Source organism: Episyrphus balteatus, chromosome 3 (assembly GCF_945859705.1).
Source record: "Episyrphus balteatus chromosome 3, idEpiBalt1.1, whole genome shotgun sequence".
In the NCBI taxonomy this organism is placed as follows: Eukaryota; Metazoa; Arthropoda; class Insecta; order Diptera; family Syrphidae; genus Episyrphus; species Episyrphus balteatus.
The window spans coordinates 108,964,413-108,990,758 of record NC_079136.1 but is presented as its reverse complement, the minus strand read 5'-3'; the positions used below and the strand labels follow the sequence as shown (position 1 = coordinate 108,990,758).

General features: G+C 31.3%; 1 protein-coding gene across 2 annotated transcripts in view; it reads left to right on the top strand.

Annotated features, from left to right (window-relative positions):
• The window catches only part of LOC129914636 (short neuropeptide F), a 209,732-nt gene that overhangs the window by 178,337 nt on the left and 5,049 nt on the right, over positions 1–26,346 (top strand). For both annotated transcript variants that reach the window (XM_055993975.1, XM_055993974.1), the window contains exons 2-3: positions 14,291–14,387; positions 14,475–14,746. In XM_055993975.1, coding sequence (XP_055849950.1) covers positions 14,294–14,387; positions 14,475–14,746 — 366 coding nt within the window. In that variant the 5' untranslated portion in view covers positions 14,291–14,293. The remainder of the gene's footprint in view (positions 1–14,290; positions 14,388–14,474; positions 14,747–26,346) is intronic.

The following is a 26,346-nucleotide window of genomic DNA, read 5'->3' as shown; positions in this document are numbered from 1 at the left end:
GGAATGCCACCAATAACGTAATGTTTTTATTTTGGGCCCTGATGTATTTATTTTGGGGCCCCTGAATTTATATTTAACTTTCCATTTGATTGTTTTGAACCAATTTTGAGCATCCTCAAATAATATTTTTTTGCTTTTTTTGGGGCCCCTAATGTATTATTTGTGGTGGCAAAGATTTTTCAAGTAATATTTTTTGGGGCCCTAAGATAAAATTATAATTTTTCTTTTAAAAAAGCAGTTTATTTTTTTTGGGCCCCTGGGGTAACCTTTTTTTAAAATCAATATACATATATTGTGTGGCTACCTATGCATTATACCTACATTACACTGAATGACATAATTTGTCTCCTTGGTTACTTCGTAACTCAATTTATTCTAACAGTTTCCTTCTCTGCATTTTCATCAGTGGGGGCCCTGGGGTCGGTCGGGGGCCCCGGGGCACCGCCCCGCTTGCCCCAAGGGAGTGTACGCCCCTGCGAAGAATATCGTCTTATTTTCTTCCATAAGCAAGCGTGTATTAAACAGAGAGGTCACCAGGGCAGTAATAAGTAAATGAAAAAAGAGGAAAGAAAACAAATTTGTTCTATGGTTTTATAAGACGACATTTTTTGGGTTACCTTTTTTTTTGTTCTAGTTCTGTGTTTGTTTATGGAGTGAGTTGAAAAGCAGATAGGTGTGTAGAGTAGAACTGAAAGCAAACAAGTCCGACCTCGGTCCGAATCCGCTCCGCCTCAGACGGAGCTGAGTCCGACTTCGGATCAGAAACTGGTCCGAAGGCGGCTCAAATTAGTATGGAAACTATAATCACCGCGAATTCGATTGCATATGTATTAGTGTGGTGAAAATCTCCACTCCGAGAAAACGGAGCCGAAGTCGGACCCGAGGAGGAGTAGCGAAAACCTACCAGAAAGATTAACAAAAAAGGGATGACGTTTCGCATTTGCGACCAAAAAAAGAACAAGATTTATTTTTTCTTTCACTGAAATTGTTTTATTTATTTACCTTTCACAAACACAAATGTTTACAATTATTAACTGGAGAAACAGCATACAGGCCAGCGGCAGGAATAATTGATTTTCCAAAATTTTATTTAATAAATAACAAAATGGCGCTTTGTCATTTTCTTGCCTTTGTCTTTCTTTCGTCAGTTCTCCTTTTCGCATTTTTCACCACGCTTCTCCTTCGACTTTTGTGTTCATACACAAAAAGTTACAAGTGTGTGAGTGCAACCCCTTTTTTCGCGTTCAGAGGGCGGAGTGTCTATGTTGAACTCAGTTTTCTTGCTTGAAGGGAAATAATGTTTACAGCGTGTGCAGGTGTTGATTGAAATTATATTCATGTTGCCAGAAGTTTATGTTGTTGAGTTTGAGAATTTCAAAAGGTAAGACGGAAATAATCGAGTTATATGAACCCTTCGCCACTGGTACTTAATTACATAAAATTTTGAAAAAAATTACTTTGAAATTTTTTTTTCCAATTTTTTTTTTCAAAATTTTGATTTTAAAAATTAATTTTTCAAAACTGTGTTATAAAATGGCTCTGTTTAAAATTTTTGTAAAAGACTAGGGTTTTCGCTTTACAAAAAAGTATACCACGTTATTTTAAGTATAACCGTTCATTTTTAATAATTTTTTTCCAAAATAAGTCAATTTTTTTTTAAATTGCCCCTCCCGGCTAAACGAGGGGGAATAGACCTCCCCCCTAACCTACACGCTCTAGCTTTTTGGCTAGCGGGAGCTGAATAATTTTTTTGACTTTGGATTCGAGTTCAGCACACCGAAAACCTTCAGAAAAGTATATATTTTTGTGTCGGCAACAAAAAAAAGTTTAATTTTGTTAACCAGTGTAATTTATGATTCATTTCCATAGGGAATTGTTTGCTGGGTACTTCTGCATTTATACACACAGACTTAATGCATATAGAAATAGTTCATGATACTTTTTAGCTATAAAGCAAAACAATTTATAAATTTTATGTTTATCACCATCTGTCATAATCATTTTTATTAACAAAAATAAAAACCGACATCGGTTCACTCAGTCCAAAGTTCTAGTTAACAAACATAAAAAAATATACAGTCGAATTGAAAACCTTCTCCTTTTTGGAAGTCGGTTAAAAAAAGAAAATTCATCAGGCTAATATAAAAACATAACTTTCATATCTTGCTCAGTTCTAGATTTTGTCAAACATTTTTGGTTCAGACGTAAATTACCCATAAAGCATCACCGCAAGAATAAAACGCTGATAGCAATCGCCGGGATTCGAACTCACAACACTCTGATTGCGAGTCGAATGTCTTGCTACCACACCGTTAGCGCTTCGTCAAAGTTATGTCATATTTTCAATAATTTCATTGTGCACTTGAAGGGTTTTACAAAAATATAAAAATCGAAGACACAAACCCAACGTGTATTTAATTAAAGCTTCAAAATCTTAAATATAGATGGAGATCATGCATATGTCATTGCATATACATTGTATATATATATTTTAATACAATGGTATATATATTTCTAAAAATGACAACGCACTGCAATTTCTGACTATTAAATAGAGTTGGACACTCTCTTAGTATGTACTTTAGTTCATTTGAGCGATCGATCAATTTAGTTCAAATCATTGAATTATTATAAAAAGAAGGAGACACTCAAAAAATCGCGGCTATGATCGGGGTACGGTATTCCAATAGCCAGATATGTATTCCAAAAAAATCCCAAAAATTTAAGTAAAAAATACGTTGGGGGAAATTATGATGTGGCTCTACATTTAAAAAACAACCCCCATTTTTCGTTTACCAAAAAAAATTACCGCTGTGGTTTTGTTGTTATAAACTGAAGCAACCGGTAGACTTCTTGACGCAACGGCGTTGAAGGTCGGTGCTTGTGGATTTCCTTTTATATCCTTTTTTATTCTTGTTTTACGCAAGTGTAGTTCGCTTGGTAGATTTGCATGGGTGAAAATTTTCTTTATATTTTTTTTTTGCTCGATGGCCATGTTATGTTTATGAAAATAATATAAACAAATCTGAGAAAGAACTAATGTTAATGCAAATAGTCATTTTTCGATTTGTTTGAAATACCTAAATGTTTTAATTTGTAGAGTGGGTAGGAAAAAAATTATTTATGAGAATAGGTAGGTATATTCCATTTGTATTTGTAGGTTTTTTTTTTTAAGGCAGTAATTTGGGATTATGTATCTTATAATAATAATATATACCTTACCTACTTAGATTATTTGATTTATAATAATTTAAGTAGGTAAGTATAGGAATATAGGTACAAATAAGAATCTCTCATGTAGGTACCTTAACATCATAGGTACCTAGTACCTACTCGCAATAGTTCAAAACAAATTATAGAAAACCATAAAACTCTTCCCTTTTTTTTTATAATCCTGAGGGGCGATAAGTCCATTTTTTCCGAAATTGACTTTTTGATGCAAATTTCATCTTTAGGTGTAGACAAATCTTCCAAGTTGAAAAAAAAAACAAAAAAATTATTTTGGGTGTCGAATAGTAACAGGGGTTGAAAAATTTTATAAGTTTGAAAAACAGAATAAATCCAGGATTGCAGGCTTTTGATAATCGTAAACAAAGAATAATTTTGATAAATTGATTTTAAAACTTGTTTTAAAGAATCAAATTATCAAAAAAATGTTTTTTTTTAAATTGAAAAAAAAAATTCCAGAGTAGTAAAAAAAAAAACCTTGAAAAATGTCAATAAAAGCGATTGTTTTAGTTTTTTTGCTAGTCATATGCATTGCTCTAAATAAGATTAAATTGGGTGAAATTTCAAACCGTAAGTTGTAAGAACGGAATAAGTCTAACGTTTTTAAACCGATATGCCTACGTGTCTACCAAAAACCGATAGAAATACAATTTTTGTCTCATTCTACTCAAATCTATGTATACTGTACATAATCTTTATTTTATCTGAAGGTCAAACATCTGAGGTCAAATCGTCGCATAAATCACGAAAACATACATTAGGACATATGTGCCCTTAATTATGAAAGTGGACTAAGTCACTCCTAAAAATGGCATCAAATTAAGCCTAAAAATTATTGTTATTTAAGGGGTAGAGTTTATTTGAAACCGAAATTGCAGTAAATAAACTTCTTTATTGCTCATCTGGTGATTTCATAAAAGAAATATAATTAAATCGTTATAAGAAAATTATTATGCAAGTTTTTCTTCAAACAATGCAAAAAGTGATTTAGTCCACTTTCATAATCATGGGCACATATATTAACATAATAATTCCTCGAATTAGAATTATATGGAAAAAAAATTAGATTTTAAAATTAAAACGACGTGATTAGCCAAAAAAATAATAAAACTCTTAAAATTTACCTATACAAAAAATTAAAAAAAATCTTGCCACAAATGGGATTCGAACCCACGACATTTAAGCTCCCATATCTTTAGAAGGCAACATTGCTTCTTCAGTCAGGCGCCTTAGACCGCTCGGCCATCCTCGCATAGCGGTCGACGGAGTCAAATTTGTCACCCAATTATATTTTAGCCTATGCAGTTGTAGATTCTACCAAAAATTACGTTCTGTTTTCTAGCGTATTAGCCCAGTCGGGATGTACACAAAATTAAGCTGAAATGGAAAAAATTAGATCGTGCAATTTTTTTCATAGGACGGTAGAGGGGATCACTGAAACCAGTTTTTCGGGAAAATCGACCTTGTGCTTAAGCCGCCATCTTGGATTAAAGGTAAAACACGTTTTAGTCAATAACTCGGCAATTTTTGATTTTTGACAAAAGTTATACACATATGTAAAACTTGTAGAAAAATTTATTTTCTATAACTCTTATCTTAATAAGAGGAGTGTTTTTATATGTTTTTGGGGATGATAAATCTAGCTGCAATGTTAGTTTTTTCAAATCCTGAAATTTTATAAACAAAAGGAACTATCTCAAAATCGGTAAGAGTCGTTTTAAACAAAATTAGTAAATATTATAATTGATGTCTAGCAAGACAGTTAAGTCTTTGAATTTTTCAAATGGGTTCATTAATGCCTGAGATATGACCAATTGTTTATAATAAAAGCTTAAAAGAGAGAGTGAGCTCGTCTACCGTCCTATGGAAAAAAATTGCACGATCTAATTTTTTTCATTTGAAATGTTTAATTCGACTGGGCTATATGCCGTCATCCCAATCGCTGTGCTCGTTTAATGTATCACGTAGTTGTCTTTTGTACAATTGTGGTTTCGTCAACGGATGCGACGATTTGGCCCCTGAAAACAGTAAAATACAGAAGTTATTCAGTTTTTACCGACTTCCAAAAAGGATTTTTTTTTTGGAAAGAGCTCATATTTGGTGTGTATATTCTAGAGGTGTCTCGCAATCGATTTTTTGGAGTACCAAATCAAAAAAAAAGAATTTCGATTTTTTTGACCCTCCCTAGTATACATGTATACCTTTCACCGGAAAACAAATTGAAACAAAAAAATTGGTTGTCTGTAAAGGTTGATTTACGAACGATAAATTTACGTGATTATGTCGATAAAAAAAATATTTCTAGGCAAAAAAAAATAAATTAAAAAAAAGTATTCGACTGACGTTGGATTTGAATTTGAACTGACCTCTGATGCAAAAGGTAAAATTTCCAACGTTTTTACACACTGATCTATACGGACTCTATTATATAGTTGTTTAAGATAAACTTGAGTTCATATGACTTGGCCACTTACCACACTGCTAACAGGCTCAGGTGGGATGTGAGCATACGCAACAGTCGTGTGCATCGATTGAGCACACATGCCCTTGTTTTTTTTAATTCTTTTTCTCAACAACCCTTGCAGAAAGTTGTTTCCTTTTGGCCTACGGTGACAAAATTATTCTTTTCACATTTATTTCATGACCTTCGTTCGTCTCTTCACTTTTTTTTGCACACGCTGAGACAGAGAATATTCGTCAATCATTAATGTTCGTTGGTTTCAAATAATTTCCCTAAGGAATTTTTCGGTGGGAACAAAAAGCGAAAATGGAGTATGCGTTTTTCTGCCACGATGCTGGTACGGCGCTTCAAGTTGTGGAGTGTCACCTTTGGTGCGTTCTTTTATTCGACAATGTTAACTATTGTTAACAATAGTTAACTTTCATCGTTCCTAAATGAGAAAAAAGTTACAAAGTGTAACATCGTGACGTCACAACATCGTTCCTAAATCCAGTGTTGAAGTGTCAAATAGTTACATTATGTTACTTTTTTTAACTCAGCTCCTGGACTTGAGTTTCAATGTTAATCTGTCAAACACAACTAAATGGGGAAGAGAGGGGATGATGTGAGAAGAGAATTTCGTTTGTTTCCATATTTGAAATTATTGAATGCATATTTTTGTTTCAATTTGCTTAGAATTCAATTAAAAAGAATTATTTCAGTACCAAATTAATTCTTTTTTGTTTATTCATTCATAAAACTAATCTCAAAAAAATTTGTTTTGACAGATTAACAAAATGTAACATTAGTCGTTCCTAAATCAAAGTTGACATTTTGTAACAAAATCTAACAAAAACAAATACAACGATTTTTTTGACATAACAACAATAGTTACCTAACTTTATTCAATAAAAGAACAGAGAACAGACCACTTCTATTTGTAATTATTCAATGCTTTGTACAACACTTATTTGAATTGAGTAAAGAACCTTTTTTTTTTGAACTTATGGAATTTAACATAGTCAGGTTTTATCTAATAGAAACAATTTTATGAACATTTTTATTAAAAATATTAATTAGATGATTGATAGGTTGTCCATCGTATCTCTTCAAAAGAGAACATGTTCTCTTTTTTTGTTGCGATCTATTTTATACTTTCTTTTTCCTTAAGGGCAGGTCTACCCAAGCAGCCAACTTAAATCTCATGTAAATGAATTTGAATGTATTAGTGCACTTCTCTTTAATATGATTTCACAGCTTTGAATAACATTTTTGCTCTTTGACTCTTTTTTCTCTCAAAGTGAAGCAAAAAAAAAAAAAAAAACAAAAACAAAGTGGAAAGCCACACAAGAAGATAGAGAAAAGAAATACCTCTATGCACAAGACTACGACGCAAAAAACCAGACGGTAAAGGAATACATTTTTGTTGTTTCATTCATGGGATGTGTGAAAAAAAAAAAATGCTAGGCAAGCAGACGCAGAACAGTGATTTTTTTTTATATTATCCTTTACTTATGAACATAAATAATATGTAGGTAGGTATTACGCATGAATAACAAGTTCTTTTTTTTTTTGTTTGCTGGATCTAATTATGTCATGAGTTTTATTATCTTTTGTTTTCTAGTGATATTTGTATAGATTCCTAGAAAAATATATATGTATAAAAAAAACGGCAGGCGAAACCACACACTTCAAAAATATTATAGTACCTATATGTAGGTACATATTATGTAGGTACATATATCGGCTATCCAGGATTCGCAAATCGCAACTCTTCACTTTTTCAATTTAGGCAATTCTTTTTTTCGCAGTAGTGTTATAAAGCAATAAGTAGGCTGGTAGTATACCTACCTACATATTGAAAAATATTTGTTGGTGCTTTCTATCAGTGGGCTACGACATGCGGCAGCAAAATAATAAATGTTTTTTGATCATTTAGGTGATGATGAACAATGGAAAAATAGATTTACCTATCATCTCAATTAATTCGCGGAACATGGCGCCGCGCTGCGCCGGGCACCCGCATACCTACAACAGCTACCTACTAAAAGAAATAATTTTTTTGAAAGGGTTGTAAAAGCGCTAAATAAACATATGGTAGGTATATATTTAGGTATCTATCAGTTGTTGTTTTGAATTACTGTGGGTATGAGTATGAGGACAGAGCAAGGAAAAAAGTCGCACCGGCCAGTTGTGTTAGACCAGTGCCAATAGTTTTTGAAAATAAAAAAAACTATTAGCAGCATATGAGTGGTGGGAAAATTTAGGATAAATGGTAGGTAGGTATGTATATGAAAGGGGAAAAACAAATTGGCCACAAACAAATTGGGAAAAAGGGGGTGGGTGGGCGAAAAAGTGGGGTGGGAGTCAAAAATCGTTTTTTTTTACGATTTCTGTCAAAAGTAGACCTCCTATCGAAAAAACTTAAACGCAAAAATTGTAGACAGTACACGGAGAAAAAATAAGGTATGAACCACCTTATTTCTGGTAAATTTAACTTTAATGTAGAGTTTAAATAGGGATGACTCCCCAATAAAATGGAATTTACCTTACTTTTCTAGTAAATTTATAGCTTATGATTAACTTTACAGTAAAGCCTTTTTTTGTATGAATTTCTAATAGAAATTACTAGAAAGTTAGGTACATATTTTACCTTACTATAAGGCTGAAAATACTGATTTTTAAAGTAAATTGAACTTCTTTATGGAAGGTATATAATAATTTAGTTACAGATTGGATCAAATAAAGTCAATTTCATTTTAATTGATGACATTTTTCTAAATAAAATTGTATGCATTTATCTTACAAAAATTAAAATAAAAAAGGTAATTTTTGTAATTATTGAAAAGCATAATTAGGTAACACGAACTTAATCCTCAAAGCTATTTAGAAGTAAGTAACGTATGACCCTGTTATGTTTTTCAATAATTACATAAATTACCTATAGTTTATTATAATTTTTGTAAGATGCAAACAAACAATTTTATTTAGGAAAATATCATCAATAAAAATGAAATTGACTTTATTTGATCCAATTTTTTTCCAATTCTTCATGAATTAATTAGATTGAATGATGTTAATGCATATGGATACTCCTATATAATTCTAACACATGAAAAAAATTTGCTATCCGTAATTACGGAGCCAATAATAACGCATAAAAGAACACAAAAATTAATGAAAACATTTCACTTATAAAAGAAAAACACAAATGGGAAAAGAAATTTTTACATTTTATTTCTTTATTAATTATTCCGCACCCGGACACCTGAAAGCTTTGACAAAAAAAAAATATCCAAAACAAATGGAAAACAAAATGGCAGACTTTTCAATGACAGCAATTAAGATATGGGGAAAATTCCTAGAATTATGTAATATTATGACCTTAGTGTAAAGTAAAACTTATTCATAGAATAGTTAAATTTGTAAAATATGTTTTACTAGAATCTTAAAGTGAAAAGAGTCGTACACTTTTTTGGATGAAGGTTTATTTTACTCTACGTAAAGAAAATATTGCTACTCGTAAGGTATATACTACTTTATTTTGTTCACCATAATTGTCTTGTAAAAATTACTTTACGGAGCCAAGAAATGTTCAATACGTAAGGTAAATTTTACTTAAAATCTAGGGCTCTTTACTTTAATTTCCTTACTAGTCATATGGAGTATAAAATACTAGATTAATTTTTCTCCGTGTAGGTATAAATGTCTACAACTTTTACAAAAACCATTTTTTTTATAAAACCTGAAATATATTGAAAAAAATACGATTTTTTTATTTTTTATTTTTATCTTCTACAGTAATAGTTGGATTCAAAACTTGGTTAAAAACTATTTAGTTATGTTTTCTATCCACTAAAAATGTTTCTTGAGCAAAAAGTTAATTTTTTTGATTTTTGACGAATTTAATTTGAAAAAATAGCCTATTTTTCAATCAAAAAAGTGACCGAAAAAATTTTGATTTTTGATAAGTTTGGAATGCAATTATTATTAAAATGAGAAAAATTGAAAAAAAAAAAACAAAAAAAAAACATTTTAAAGATTGATGTGTCCGTAAAGGACAGTAATATTGGTGAGAAATAATTTTCCATGGAAACCAAGTTATACTTTTCTAATGGTCATTGGCCTTTTTAATTTTAATCAAGCACTAGAATAGCTATTATGTCACAAAAGAAAACAAAACAAAATAAGAGGAGAATTGCCTACCTAATTAATACACACAAAACAATATTTCTTCTAACGATCGATACCATGACAAATGCACATGAACATGGCAAGGAAGCGCGTTTACTTACTTTCTTTTCTGCGCCTCAGACTTATTTCACATTCAACCCTTTTTTTTCACAATGCTCATGTGTACCCACAATAAAGAAATCATCTTTACAAACGGGAGTTCAGAAAATATTTTACTGTATGCAAATCAAAGATACAGAAAGAAATGGTATACAAAATATCTACAATATCTTTTCTCCGCCGTAGGTATCTCCCACTCAACCCTTTTCCCTCACAATGTTCATGTGTAATCAAAGAAAACAAAAAATGATAGATTTTCTCCTTTCTGATGTACATACATATATTAGGTAAAAACATTATATAACATTGATTATATTGACACATTCATTATCTGTTGCAGAATTTCGCAAATTTAAAATATACCTGCTCTTCAAAAAAAAAAAGTAAAGAATTTACCTACCTACATACAGCTATAATTTTTTTTTAACCCAACCAATGTTTACCTACAGATTTTATTTACAAGTATCTTGATTCTGAAAGAAATAAAAGTAGGTACCCAAAAGTGTTTACAATTTTTTAACAACATCTATGTAGGTATGCCAATGGCCACCGCGCCGCGCCGCCGCCGACCGACGACACGATGTCTGTCGGTCAAGAGGACAAGGACGCTGGAAGTGGCACACGTCCAGGATGATGTCTGTAAAATGTAATTTATTTGTGTTTTATGACTTCATAATAGAATAGACCAATATTGAAAAAAAAATGATGTCGAAATTAATTTTGCCTACTTTACCAAAACAAATCTATGTATGCAAGCTATGTTCCTATGCACTATATGTACCAAAAAGTAATAATCGTTCCTCAGCGATAAAAAATATTTCAATCATGACAATGCACAAAAAAACAATACATTACTTACTTCTCAAAAAAAAAAAAACGAAAAATATACAATTACAGGCACCTATAAAAAAAATTCAAGCAAATATCTTGCAATAAACAAAATCTGACCTTCCACAAAGTCTAGCATTGAAAAAAATGAGACAACAAAATAAGACAAACAAATCAGACGAGACGAGACACTAGAGTCATACAAAAAAGTGAGAAAAAATGAGAGCGGATTTATTAAAAAAAAAGAGAATGCAGCGAAAAGAGAATGTTTTAGCGCTGATTTAGCAGTGGAATTTTGTTGAACTAAATATATTTGTGTGCGTGAAAAAAAGGATTTTTCTAGGTGAAAAACGCAAAATAGACACAATTTTAAAAATTAAAATTAAATATACCACCCATGAAAAAATATTTTTTTTTTATTGGAACCTATACACAAAATAACAAAAAAAAATACAAAAAATAAATTGATATTGTCAAGGTTTCCCTTCATTCACAACGACATTATACATATTCACATATTCAATTGCGTTTATAAGTATGTTAGGTCCAAAAAATCAAAAAAAAAATATGTCGTGAGAAGCTCTGAAATATATTTTATCATATTAAAATAATAAAAAAATTTTAAAAAAATTATTTATGGATTTCCCGCCAGGTGATAAAAAAAAGACACCAAAAACCTATAATTTTTCCAGATTTTTTGTTTCAAAAACTCATATTTTTTTTTTTTATTATAAAAAAAAATAGAGTTATGTTAATGCATTTTCAGGCTTTGAAAAACAGTTTATTTTGTTTCTATAGCTTTTGAACTTTTAAAGTTATACGAAATCTAGCATTGATGTTTTTTGCAAATTTGCCCTTTTTTTCGGGGTTTGGTAATATTTTTTTTCATACAAATGATACTAAATTTCAAAAAAACGAAGATGTCCTGAAATGTAGGGGTTTGTTGTTATGTAAAAAAAAAATATGCACAAATAAAAAAATAACATTTGATGAATTTCCCAGAGGTCCTTAAGAACACATATCTAAATTTGACGATTTTTCATAGTTTTTACTGATTTTGACAACTACAAAATTTTTGTTTTTTTTTTCAAGCCAGCAATATATGTCCCCACATATATTCTTAATCCAAAATCGTTTCTTTCAATTAAATATTCTCAAAAATGTGGATTCTGCAGAGCTTGGCGCAAAGTCCTAATCATTTTTTGGCCTGAAACATACCCTTAAGGATCTTTTTGTGTTCTCTTTTTTTCAAACTAAATTTTTATTTTTTTTTTAAGTTAATTTATCTTCTTTTCAAATAATTTTTGCATATACAATTTTTATCCTGCGTTGTGAAATAGCCTTTGTTTATACGGATTGTAAAAAATGGGTTAAAAAAATTCAACAGACAAGTTAATACATTTTTTTTATAAGAAAATATAGATACATATTTACCCTCCACCACTCCGACTCCATTCAATAATGGATAACACAGGTCTACAAGGTTTTTGGTGCCGAGACTATGATATACTTTTCTATAGGTTTTCGGTGTGCTGAATTCGAATCTGAAGTCATAAATATATTATCAGCTCCCGTTCCGTTAGAAGATGTAAAAAAAACTACTTTTGAGGATATGCTTTAATGTGAAGACATTTTTTTTTTAATATAAATTATAACGGTTTCTATAAGAACTATATTCCTTCTTTCAAGATCTTTTTAAATCTTTTCGATATCTTTTTTATTGTTCAAGATATCGTCAGTTTTTTGGCTTATTGTAATGTATCAAACAGATATCACGTTTTCATTTGCATCTCCTTCTTGATAAAAACACACTTACTTCATTTTAAGATATCTCCGGCAGTAAAAAAGATATTGCAAAGATTTTAACAAGTCTTTGAAAAAAGGAAAATAGTTCTTATAGAAACCGTTATGATTTATATTTTTAAAAAATTCTTTAAATTAAGGCATAACATTAAAAGTGGTAAAAAAAGTTTTGTTTGCATTTTCTAACGGTAATAGGAGCTGATAGGATATTTTTGACTTCAGATTCGAGTTCAACACACCCAAAACCTTCAGAAAAGTATATTTTGGTTCATGTGGGGAAGATTTTGTTAACTCCCAAATAAGTCAAAAAAAAACGATTTTTTCGAACTTTCTAACAGTAATATTTCAAAAACGGGAGCTGATAGGATATTTCTGACTTCAGATTCGAGTTCAGCACATCAAAAACTTATAGAAAAGTATATCATAGTCTCGGCACCAACAAAAAAATTAAATTTTGTAGACCAGTGTGTAATGAGTGGATGTAATGTTTGGATTTATGTAAAGTTTTTTTTTTTTAAATCAGGTCAACCTTTTTTGGAATCAATCAGATTCTATTTAATTCTCTGTCGATGGTAAATAGCCTCGAAAACATTTAGGTACAGAGTAGGTAGACGGCGCGTTTTTTTTAAGAAAAGTAATTTTTGTATCCTTATAAAAGAAAGTCCTGCTTGCTCCTGTGCCTGTGTCCTGTTTAGTACACCTGCTTGGAAAAAAAATGTATTTCTTAATGACACGAACAAAATTTTTTGCTTGCTTGTTTTTTTTTTTTCTTTGAAAATCAAATACTCTCTTTTTCATTCTTTTTTTCGAAGTTCTCCTTTTTTAACTGTTCGAGAGCAAAATGTTCTCTTTTTAGAAAGGTCCCAGATGGACACCCTAATGATTGATAAGCTGTGGGTACCATAGTTAAATCTGCTGAAAAAACACAGCCTATTTCTTACCAGCACACCCAACATAAATATTCAGTCGATTCAGTAGGTACCTACTGAAGAAATTATGGAACCTATACTTATTATCCCAATTATAAGACATAATTGCAAATACTCCATGTGAGCTGAAAGTGATGACAGATTTATAATCCAAATAACAATCAAAAAGACAGATTTTTTTGCATTTTTCGGTAATTTCTCATGATTGGCATGACGCTAGTTGACTGCTAACATAGGGTTAGAGTTAGCAACCAAAAACATTTGCACCAGAACTTTCCACTTGCCAGGCCTTTTGACAATGAATGCAGCCCTTCTTACATATAAGTCATAAAGTTCTCTCCACATATCCTGCTTTTTACGAGTGTTAAAATAACGTAGATATTCTTCACTTTTTTATTTTTTTTTTAATACGGCATCTTAAGCAATGCAAATAGCACACATCAGGTATTCAAAAAGTTACAAGACATTAAAATTTGCCTCCGACGGCACATGCACACGTTTCATCTCTTGAGTGCAGGTATACGTTTGCCTTTGGTTGTTCCAAGCTCTAAATGTGTTGTTCTAAGTTTGTATAAAGTTTTTTTCATCTCAAACGAGGAGCACTTCACCACTTTTCGTTTAACTTGCATTTTTAAAGTGTGTCTTTTTTCACAAGAGTTGTTCTTCTGTCGATGGGGCACCAAAGAGGTGGGAGGGGATACTTTTTACGTTATTTACACAAACGCTAATGGGAAATTAAACTTTGTTTTTTTTTTGTTCTTTTTTTAAGAAAATGACTTCACAGCGAATACTTTACGGATGTGGGCTTATTGTTTTAGTTTCACTATTAAATGGCAGCAGCTTCGCAGAGATCTCATCAGCTGGAAGTAAGTTATTTTGTATTAAAAAGGTTTAACATACATGGTATATGATGAACATATTTGTCATCTTTTATGTTTTTGTCTTTAATGCAGATGCAATTAATAATTTGTATGAAAATCTTCTTCAACGGGAGTACGCTGGACCGATTTCCTTCCCAGAAAGAGTGGAACGAAAAGCTCAACGTTCACCTTCGCTCAGATTGAGGTTCGGGCGCAGCGATCCAGGCAGTGAAGTGCTACCAATGGAAGAGAAACGTTGGTTCGGTGATGTTGACCAGAAACCCATTCGGTCTCCATCATTGAGATTGAGATTCGGGCGTACCGATCCTTCGATGAAAGCAAGGGAACCGATGCATTTAGATGAAGTAAGTAATAATAGCAACGTTACGAAGTCTATTACCAACATATAATTGTTTTGTTTTTTTTTTTGTATTATTTTTTTTTTCTGGTCAAATTTGATACTGCTAGAACAGGTGGAATTTCAGTCACATCATACAAAAATTTGATAACTAAATGTTCAAGGAAAAAAAAAATATGTTAATTGAAATTACAAATTAAATAAAATGCACGTACTTGTTCTTAAAGTAATAGGTTTCTTAGAATGTTAAAGCTTTATGATAAAAAAATAATGTTAGTTTAATTTTATCATCAATTAAAAAAGAAGTACAAATAATAGAAGATATTTCAAAATTAGTTAAAGATCCGCAAGCTATATCCGCAAAATACACAAGATCTCATCATCAAATACTGGGGTGAGCAGCGGGCATACCATTGGGGCAAGCAGGGCGGTACCCCAGAAAAGAATTGTAGAAAAGAAATCACTGACAACACTGATGAATATTCGTTCAAGAGCCGATAATGTTGTTCGTTCCTATAAGGCCTTTTAGAAACTACAATTGTAAGCATTATTAAGCCAAATTGTAAGTTTGCTAAGTAGCTTTTTAAGGCATTCCTATAGGGAAAAACAACATCATTATAGAATACTTTCATTGTGCCTATAAAATCACTGTAAATAACTCCGGTAATTTCCCAATTAGCGCTGTTGGTGTTGGTAGTATATAATCGTTTTAGATAGCAATAGCACTTTGCATTAAAAATTCAAAAGGAAAATTATTAGTTGGGTACTTCAAAATATAGGTTCCAAACGTTTAAAAAATATCGAAACAAAAGTATAAGCAAAGATCATATAACTAGTAAAGATGTCGCACGTAGAACAAACTTCTGTGCTTGAAATTTTCTACCATCAGATTTTACCCATAGCTATAGCTATAGGTTTTTAGTTTTTCAAAAATTCATATTTTGAAACGCAGAGACCCTTAATTTTTTTTTCATTATCTTTCAAATGGCATTTTTCAAATTGTCAAAAAAATGTCCCCTACCTACAACTATGTCAAACGTCTACTTCATGTTTTAGTTTAATAAAATCGTTTATAACTTAGTTTTGAAATTTTCTAGAGTTTTTCAATACCTTCGTTAGCCTTCCAATAAATGTATCTACCAATTTAAAAAAAAAAATCAGTTTTCTACAACGTTGCTTTTAGAAAATAGTCACTTTATTGCAATTTCGTTTTACCCCTATTTACCCTATTTAATGATTGAATTTTTAAGAATCCTTTTGTGGTATTTACCTTTACATTATTACCTTTCAAATAAGTTATAGAAGATTTTTGTATCTCCAATAGTAGGTATATTTTTAATAATTGCAAAATAACATAAATGCAAAGATAATCGCCTAAGATCATGAACAAATATTTAATGCAACATTTTTAATTTTTTTTGTGTGCAAAATATTTTCAGTTGCAATAAAAATTTAATTTTCAATCCAAATAGGTAGGTTCTTCAGTTGCAATAACATTTTTTTGCAATCATTTTTTTTTAATTTGAAATGCATTTTTAAATAGAATTTTGTACAGCCCTGATCCACACTAAATAAATCTTTCAATATCAATAGATACCTACATAACCTACCTCACTAAAGAAAATAACAGCAAACCAAGAATGATCATTTTTATCACTTCCTACCTACCTACCTACCACTTGTTTGAATTTCTTTTTCCAACCAAAATACAATGAACTACATTTTTCAAGGACGATTGCTGTCGCAAAGGAAAAAAAATCCTACCTACATATTACGTGTGTACTTACACCTAAAAGCAATGCGCCTGTGCCTTTGCGATTATTCAAAAAGGAAACAAAAATATAAAAATAGAAAACCACCCTCCACTTAAAAAAATATCTAAATATCTAACTACCTACCATCGAAAAAAAATTTAAATCAAAAAAAACTTATCAACCTTCTTCTGCTTACACGTATACCTACCTATACCTACCCACCTCGAGCACACCTGTCACTTGCAAAAGTTGTTTTTGCTTCTTTTTTTTACCGACTTCCAAAAAGGAGGAGGTATTCAATTCGTCTGTATTTTTTTTTTTTTTTTTTTTTTTTTTTTTTTGTTTGTTACCGCATAACTTTGGACTGAGTGAACCAATTTTGATAATTCTTTTTGTATTGGAAAGCTGGTGGCTGCAGTGTGGTCCCATTTCAATTTCGTTAACTTTAAGCCATAGGAACTATTTTAAAAACCATAAAACCCAGTTTTGATCCATGGAAGTCGGTTTTGTTTTTTGCTAAAAATGATTATCATCAATCTTTAAAACTAGGCATCTCGTCTGCGCCCTGCTTGTGCGAAGCAATCCAGTTGTGAAAAAAAATAGGTATATACCCGCACGGCAAAACGATCCTTTTTGTTTTCATTTGTTCCTATTCAACTTACATCTCGGTCCTTCGCATTTAAGAAATCTATTAAAAATAACTCTCTCTTTCCCACTCATGATAAGAACTTTTTTTTAATGTTGCGAAGGATTTCTGCATTATAATGATCTGGACCTATTGACAATTTGAGGGTTGAAATTCATTTTCACGCAATTTTGCTCATACACTCTTGTCATATACATATATATCTAAAATTATTCTTATTTAAATTATTATTTTGAATCATGTGTTAATATCAGTTTCCTGAATAATTTAACAAAAAAAATTATTTCATAGGTACATTCTCGCAGACAAATGTATTTTTTTTTCTTTTCCTTATTCGTATCAACTTTTAACTACTATCTCGCTTCCTCCCATTAAATAAATTCATCTATAAAAATCAACCCTCTCTTTTCTACGCAGTCATCGAAAAATTTTAAAATTTTTCTCAACAATTTAATTCTTGGATACATGTTTTGGACCTATGGGTAAAATCTGATGGTAGAAAATTTCAAGCACAGAAGTTTGTTCTACGTGCGACATCTTTACTAGTTATATGATCTTTGGTATAAGTAAACAAAACTTGCCCCGGGGCCCCACCAGCTCAACATCCGCCTCTGATCAAATATGTTCGTCCTATAAACTTTATACTGTTGAAATGTTTCTTTTTCAGTTTTGGCTCGTTATTCGTATTTATTTAAATTATTTACTCAATCTAAACTTTCTTATTCCATTGCTCAATGATTCGTTTTTTGTGGTTTTAGGGTAAAGATCATTTGCCCTTATGCCGTGTGTGTTTTTTTCAGAGTTATTCAGGCTTTTAATAAAATTTTAAGAAATAGTAAACATAGTAAAGGAGAATGGGCAAGTTTGTATGAAACGTGGACGTTACGCGGCCAGGAATGAAATTGCTATTTTTTGATGTAATTAAGGTTTACATATATTGTGCAGAAGTTTTATCCCTGTGACGTATTTCAATAACGGATAAAATGCATTTTTGCATTAAACACTTTATATATGTCTCAATTTTATAACTCAAATATGTATTTTAAGTGAAAATATTATTCTCTGTCATTTTCCCAGAGTCTGAAGACCTTTATCTTGAATATCCAACCACTAGAACCCAAACTATAAGCATTTTAAAACAACAATTTCCAGCCTATTTTTAGAGTTACGTTGTTCAATTTTTTGTTACTTTGAATTGTTTGAAATTTTTCGAACCTGAAGTGGTTGTCTTAAAAATCTTATATTATGAGTTCTATTGGTCGGATTTTCAAGATTAATGTCTTCATGTTCAGGGAAAATGACAGAGCATCATATTTTATGTTCCATATAAAAATATAAATCAGTTTTTCCTTCATACATTGAACAATGCATTAACAATACTAATACTGCATTATCTTGCATTCTTAACGCAATACAGCTAAACGTCCATAGTAAAAGTTTTTCCTGGGTTATAATTCTTTCATTTGATACCAATTTTATTGATGGCCGCTCAACGTCCAAAATGCACATTCTCCTTTATCCTAATAGAAAACTGTGCGATTTGCAAAGTTTTTTGGCAACAGTAGGCTACAGGTTGTCTGACATCATTTTTCAACTAGATGAAGAACCCACAAAAATCTCTAAAATTGTTAAATTTTGCGTCAGAGATCGGAAATTTCAGCCAATGCCGTGTTCGGTACAAGGCCTTGCAATCAATCTGGCTGAGAATCGGTTGAAAATTTTGAAAGAATTTACTACTGAATTTCCAAATTCACAATTTGATAAATAGTATTTCGAGATGGTAAAAATGAGTTCTAGTGATCTAAATATATTGAAACAACAACCTTATTGTTCCAAAATGAACAGAATTGGGCAAATCCAAACACCAAAGCTATACAAAATTTAAGTAACTTTCCCACCATTGATTAGACAATAGACATGCGACATCTAGTATAAGCTTGGAGACAAAGAATCATCAGTCAATTAGACCGGATGTCTCCCATCTTTTTTTACAAACTACTCTGAGGGTATTTCGTCTGGCTCAACAGCTTTTCCCTTTTGGAGTATTTTACCGCCTCACCAACTTGCTCGACTGTGACATCCGATACTTCGTTTAAGTTAGGTGAAGCTATTGGAGAGTATATCCTTGGAGATTGTTCAATTCGTAGTAGTATGGTTGCGTCGTTTTTCGTGTTTTGTCATAGGTCTTGAATAGCACCAGCAGTAAGATCTTCCACGTTTGTATGGGAAAAAAAATTTTCAAAAAGTGATCGGGCCACCCCCAAGTTTGGTCCATCCACATCCTATTGGTATCATATATTTCACTCAAAATCACTAATCAGCCATATTGTGAGTTTCACGTGGAATATTTTCCGCCCGGAATATTTTTGTTCCCCCGAAATTTATAAAAAACTGAATCTGCGAAAAAAAGATAGGTTCAAATGGCCATACTTCGGTTAGATTTAAATGACAAAATTTAATAAGACCAGCATTTTAAAGAAGTCTTCTATCTTTTATTTGAGCAATGTTAATGTCTATCTCAGCCCAAATAAAAGACACAACCAAAAAACTAAAAAAAAAAAACTAAAAAAAATGATTTTTTTTTTTTTATTTATTTTTGTGTTTGTTTTGACTGTTTTGGTAAGGAAATTTTTTTATCAATTTTTAAAAAACGTTATTATAGGAAATTTAATTCTCTACAAAATGTGTTGAGTGCAATATATCAAAATTATGCTTTGTTTACGAGATATATTGAAAAAACCAAAAAAGGGGCTTTTACACCCCTATCTTCAGTTTCCACCCTCTCATTTAACCCTTTCGGACCCAGCGTTACTCTCATGTAACATATTTTTAAAAATTCGTAAAAAATATTACATTAAATATATTTTTAGGTTTCGATGGCTTAATGGATTATTACAAAAATTTAGTCAAATATCATACCTTTAATTTTTTTATCCAAAAAAGTAACTGAATTTCACGTTTTTTCTTTTACTTGCGATATAGGTACTATATAGGTACGGTGACCATCTTACTGGAAGCGGAACCCGGGACAGATAAAAAATTCGTAGGATCGTTTTGAAAATATCGATTTTTCAAAAAAATTTAATTTTTTTAAATGAGTTTTCATAATTTTTCTTTATTTTGATATCAAGATTTCCTAAAGTATTTTATGGGAGCGTTTTTGTTGAAATCATTTAAGTCGTTTACGAAGTCAGAAATCAAGAAAATGGTTTTATAATAATGTCTGTTAATAACTTCTAAAAAAATATATTTTTTTAATCAAAATCGGGAGAGCTGTTTTTTAACATATTAATTTTATTTTAAATGATTTTGAAATTTCATGATCTTTAACACAACTTTTAACATGTTCTTTATTCGAAAACATTTTACCTAGTGTAGCAACTGACAAACAGAAGCTGGAACTTAATAATTGACGAACATTTAAAAAAAACTAAATCCTACTCTAGATGCTAAACTCTCATACAAAACCAGCACAAAATGTTGCTTTTCGTTGCACAGTACGCAGCTTACGTAACGAAATTCTTACCTGTGCTAGAATATATGTGTCACTCCCATTTATTTGTCCAGGCAATTCTTCTTGCAGCGAAAGTTTTTTGACTTTGGAGACTTAAAACAATTTTCGTTTTGCTTCAGCTGCGTACTATGCTTAATGCTTTATCCGAAAAATTAGAAAAATTTTAATTTCCAGCCACTGTTTTCTTGTTTTCCGTACAAAGTATTTAAAATATTGAATACAAAAATCAGAGAATGTCCAAATACGGGACAATCACGGGACAAATAACAAAATACGGGACGCTTATACGTCCCGGGTTTCTTAAATAAAAACCAGGGACAAGCTGGAGAAATACGGGACAGTCCCGGGTAAACCGGGACGGATGGTCACCGTATATAGGGCAAGTTTAGGATTCGTAAAAAAAATCGAGATAACAATTTTACATGACATTACGATGATGGAGAAAGCCAAAAAAGTGGGTCCGGCAATTCTATCTGTCTGTCCGTCTGTCTGTCTGTCTGTCTGTCTGTCTGTCTGTCTGTCTGTCTGTCTGTCTGTCTGTCTGTCTGTCTGTCTGTCTGTATGTACCTCGAGCTACAGCCTAAACTATTCGAGTGATTTTATTCAAACTTGGTAGTTAAGAGTTTTGGGTGATTCCCTAGAGGACAAAATAAAATTTTTTTTTAGGACCAAAACTAACGGTACCTGTCATATAACGGAAATAGAAAAGTTAATTTTTTTCAAAAACGGCTCTAACGATTTTGATCAAAATTTTTGAGTGTAGTATTACACATAAAAGCCAACTTTCGAAATAAAAAAAATATTTTTTTTACCGTTATTAACGGTACTTGTCATATAACGGTTTTTTTTTTATTTATGAATATCTCGTTCAAGAATACCCCGATTTAAACGAAAAATTTTATATAAAAGCGTTTAGGTAAAGGTAATATTAAAATTTTAGAAAATTTTCAAAAAACTCATTTTTGGATTTTTAAAAAATATTTCAAAATTTTTTTTTGAAAAATCAATTTTTTGAAAACGGGTTTATGAAAAATTTTCAAATCTCGTTTTTATGCGTAAATAAATTATTTCTTCAAAATGGCCTACCAACTTTTTTTTTGAAAAATATTAGAAAATTTTTATATAAAAAAAATTATTTTTTTAAAAAACGGCTCTAACGATTTTCGAAAATTTTTTTCTAAAAATTCCTTTTTATACAAGAAGTAAACTGGCATACTTGGTTTTTTGTGAAAGATCATTTAAAACGGTATTTAATTAATTATAAAAACAGATTTTATTTTTTTTAATTTCTTGAATTTTCTTAATTTTCTTGAATAAAAAGCTTTAACATTAGAGTAACTTTAAGCATAAGAGCAAGTACGTGCGACCCCAGTCGTGCATTTTATTTTTTTTCAAAAAAATTTTTTTATATATGGTCATAATTTTGAATAAAAGATATAAAAAAAGTTAATCCAGAAAGTGTTTTGCTTTTTGGCTTAGAAGAAGTAGCATATATTATTGTTCTATAAAAAGTTATTTTCTCAGTTATCCAACTTTTTTTGGTGGTCATAGGCAGTTCATGTTACTTACATGTAACATGAGAGTAACACATTAGTTTTGCTATTTATTATTTTGGAAAATAATTTATTGCTATTCATATTTCTTAGTTGTGATGTTTTTGATACGATAATACGGAAAAAAAAAACATTTTTTTATATTGATTTTCATACCACTCCGCGGTTTTATTTTCGTTTATAACCCTGAACGATTCCTGCAAAAAAACCCGTGAACGTCTTACTTTCTTTCTGAAAGACATAATAATAGCCGTAATTTTGGCGTTGGTGAAAAAACAGAAGGTTTCGTAATTTTTGACTTCTTGTTTTCGGTGTTTGACTCAAAATATATAAGAGAAATAAAAATTAAAAAAAAAATAGTACTTAATTGGGTAGATTTTTTGAAAACAAAACTGTTTGAACTTTTTTTGAATTTTTTTTCAAAATTTTGTGTTTGAAATTTTTTTTTTCAAAAACTATTGATCAAAAAACATTTATTTAAAAATCAGCAAGTAGTTTGAGTTTTCATCTTTGAAAAAAGATATCGTTTATTTTTGTAAGTGTTGCCGTTGTCTTAAAATAATTTTTTTTTTATTTAAGGTCGATTTCTTAATTTTTAATTTTTTTGCACCTTCATGACAAATTTTACACATGTTCGCCACACTTTCGGACAGGCAGACCAGCAGCGGTTTCTTATATAACTCGATGAAGACTATCTATGGGTATGACTCTGAATACTAAGCATAATTACCTGCAAACCTTAGGTCGCTGGCTCTTAGACTATTACTTCTTATTTGAGCCGCTATTTTAAAGATGGTTGCATCGTTTTTCGTGTTTTGTCATAGGTCTTGAAAAGCACCAGCAGTAAGATCTTCCACGTTTGTATGGGAAAAAAAATTTTTCAAAAAGTGATCGGGCCACCCCCAAGTTTGGTCCATCCACATCCTATTGGTATCATATTTCACTCAAAATCACTAATCAGCCCTATTGTGAGTTTCACTTGGAATGTTTTTTGTTCGCCCGGCATTTATAAAGCTATCATGAGTTCCGCAACCTGAAAAAAAAAATTGAAAATACAAAGAGATGTCCGAACGTGAACAACTTTTCGACCGGAATAGGGGAAAAATGAAATTCAATTTTTCCGGGCTGAATAGTTTAATAATTAAACGCGTAGGGATGGCGGTTGCTAGTACAAAAACCGTTTTTCGGGTTTTCCGGTTTTTTTTCACCTTCGATTAAACTGGCCGGTTTTAAACCGGATCAAAAAACCGGTTTTCGGTTTTTTGATTGACTTGATACCCAAAAAAAATTGAATTTAATTTGTCAACCAAAAAAAAAAAAACTTTTCGAAGAAAATCCCTAAGCAAAGCTTTTTTATGTCAATTTCGATTGGCCGTCCAGAAGCGTTCCGAATCATTCGGAAGCCCTCTGAAAGTGTTATATTCGCCCGAAACTGACAGACAGAACGCTTCTCAGAAGAGAAATTCTCTTCTCGATTTCAAATCAGAATTCACTCAAGAAGCACTAATACATGAATTCTCACTGTTCAAAGAAACAATTAATCATTTTTTTTTATTTTGTATTCAAATATTTTTTGTTTTTTTAAATTAATTTGCTAATTTATTTTTAAACAAATAAATTATGATTTTAAAATATTTAGCAAAACGAGTTCCCGATTCATTTGTTGATTATTTAATACTATTTTCTATGAATATTAATTATTTTTCAAGTCTTATGCCATATTTGACATTTTACATTTCACAGAAAAACAAACACAAACATAAAAAAGCAGAATTGAGTGGAAGCGATTTGACCTGTTCCATTCGATTTCAGAATGAGTGAATCCTTGAGTGAAACCAAGCGAAAACGACATTAGTTTGATTTCGTTATAAGAGTTCTTAACTCACTCTTAGTAGCAGTTTTGAGGAATTTTTTAAGCTGAATATGAATGAAAATTTATAATAATTTGGTTAGTTGAGAGAGGAAATGAAAGTTTTGAGAGTTTTCAGTTTTTTGTCTCGTCGGGTCTTTTTTTGTTTGACGTTTTTTTTTTTGTCAGCCGGTTTTTTCGGGTTTTTCGCAAAAACCGGTTTAAACCGGGAGGACAAAATAACCGAAAAAACCGGTTGACCGAAGCAAAAAAATCCAAACCGGTTTCAAACCGACCGGTTTTTACCATCCCTTTTAAACGTCAAACCAAATTTGCTAGTAGAAAGCCAACAAGTTCCATAAGTTTTCATCCGACGAGTGCGCTCGCAACCGCACTCGACGGATGAAAACTTATGGAAAACAACAACAATTGACATTAGCATCCGACTCCATCCGCCAATTATAGTTCTGGCTTAAAATAACATACAAACATTTCGTATCTCGATTAACATTGGTGACGATAGCACCGTATCACGTTAAACTGAAAATACCACCGCAATAAATGAAATCTTTCAGACGGTGCACTGTCTGATTTTTATTAAACTTTGCAGACGTAATATTCAAAGCAATTGCAATAAAACAATTTTAGTTTTTCTCAAAAAAGTCGAAACAATTTGACGTCTCTGAAAAAAGTTATACTTGTTTTTTATCTTTCAACCCATATTGTTATAACAGTTGCTAACTTACTACCGAAAAACCCTTACTATCGATTTGTTAATCATCAATAGCAAACCGATTATAGATTATAGGGCTAATTTTTCAATAGTCAGATAAACCCAGTTAGAGCTTATTCCTAGGAATAAAAGTTTTTTATATTGACATTTATTCTTCTGATAGCCTAACTGACGATTGAAAAAGCAGGGCTTAGGCTAGGCGCACACATGCGATTTAAGTCGCGCGATTATTCAGTCGCAAAAATGGATCACAAGGATTTCAATGGCTGTGAACACACATGCTTCTCGCGATTAAAAATTTGAAAATTGTGTCTACAGTCATTGAAATTGTTGTCATCTAATTTGCGACTGAATAATCGCGCGATCAAAATCGCATGTGTACATAAAACATAATAAAAGTTTTTTATATTGACATTTATTCTTCTGATAGCCTAACTGACGATTGAAAAAGCAGGGCTTAGGCTAGGCGCACACATGCGATTTAAGTCGCGCGATTATTCAGTCGCAAAAATGGATCACAAGGATTTCAATGGCTGTGAACACACATGCTTCTCGCGATTAAAAATTTGAAAATTGTGTCTACAGTCATTGAAATTGTTGTCATCTAATTTGCGACTGAATAATCGCGCGATCAAAATCGCATGTGTACATAAAACTGAATGTGTTTTATATTGTAAACCGCTGAAAAATGACGAGTTCCAAAATATCGCCAAAAATATTTTTTGTCTTTACTATTTTGATAAAGGTATTTGAATCAGAAACTATCCTTAACATGTGTCGGTGTTAGGTTTTATGCAAACAGCATTGAATTCTAATTTCTTGTAAGAAAACTATATCCCCCGCGTCATTAAAGTAATAAAATTCACATACAATTTTAAAACGAAATTTAAAAAAAATTATATTTAAAAAAATGCAATTTTGTACAAAACTTTGCGATTCGTTTGCCTGAGGTTAGGGAGATTTTTAATTCAAAAGTTTCCATTGTTATTAAGTAAAAAAGATTTTTATTTTAAATTTCTGGGCTAACGGAGAACAATGAACAGTTGTTTCAAGGCAAATTGTTCAATCGAAGTACTCGTAGAGTACAGCGTTTTTTAGGAGAGGATAGCCTTAATTAGTCAAGACTAGTACGCTGCTGATGCGAAACGAAAAATCCCATACAAAAATGAAACAACGAAATGGTAAACCAAAAATTTCGTTCAACTTTTCGTTCTGCAGTACGCTGTTCGACACAACGAAATTGAAATGTCTCCACCTCTTTTTCGCACACAAAAAATTGGCGGGAACATTAATTGTGTGTGAAAAAATTACATTCGAGTTTTTTGTTTGTTTTTGTTGTTCATTTTGTCATTGAGTTTGCAATTTTGCAATTTTTGAGTATTTTTTCGTCCAGATTTCGCAAGCATTTCTTTGTCCTCGTGGAAACCGACGAAAAATTTTGTTTCACATCAGCAGCTTTCTAGGCCCTAAGGCTTAACGCTAAACTTAAACGAATCTCATACCGTTTTTGCTTGGTTATTTTTAGAACTTTATTCGGAACTTTTCGATACGAAATGCA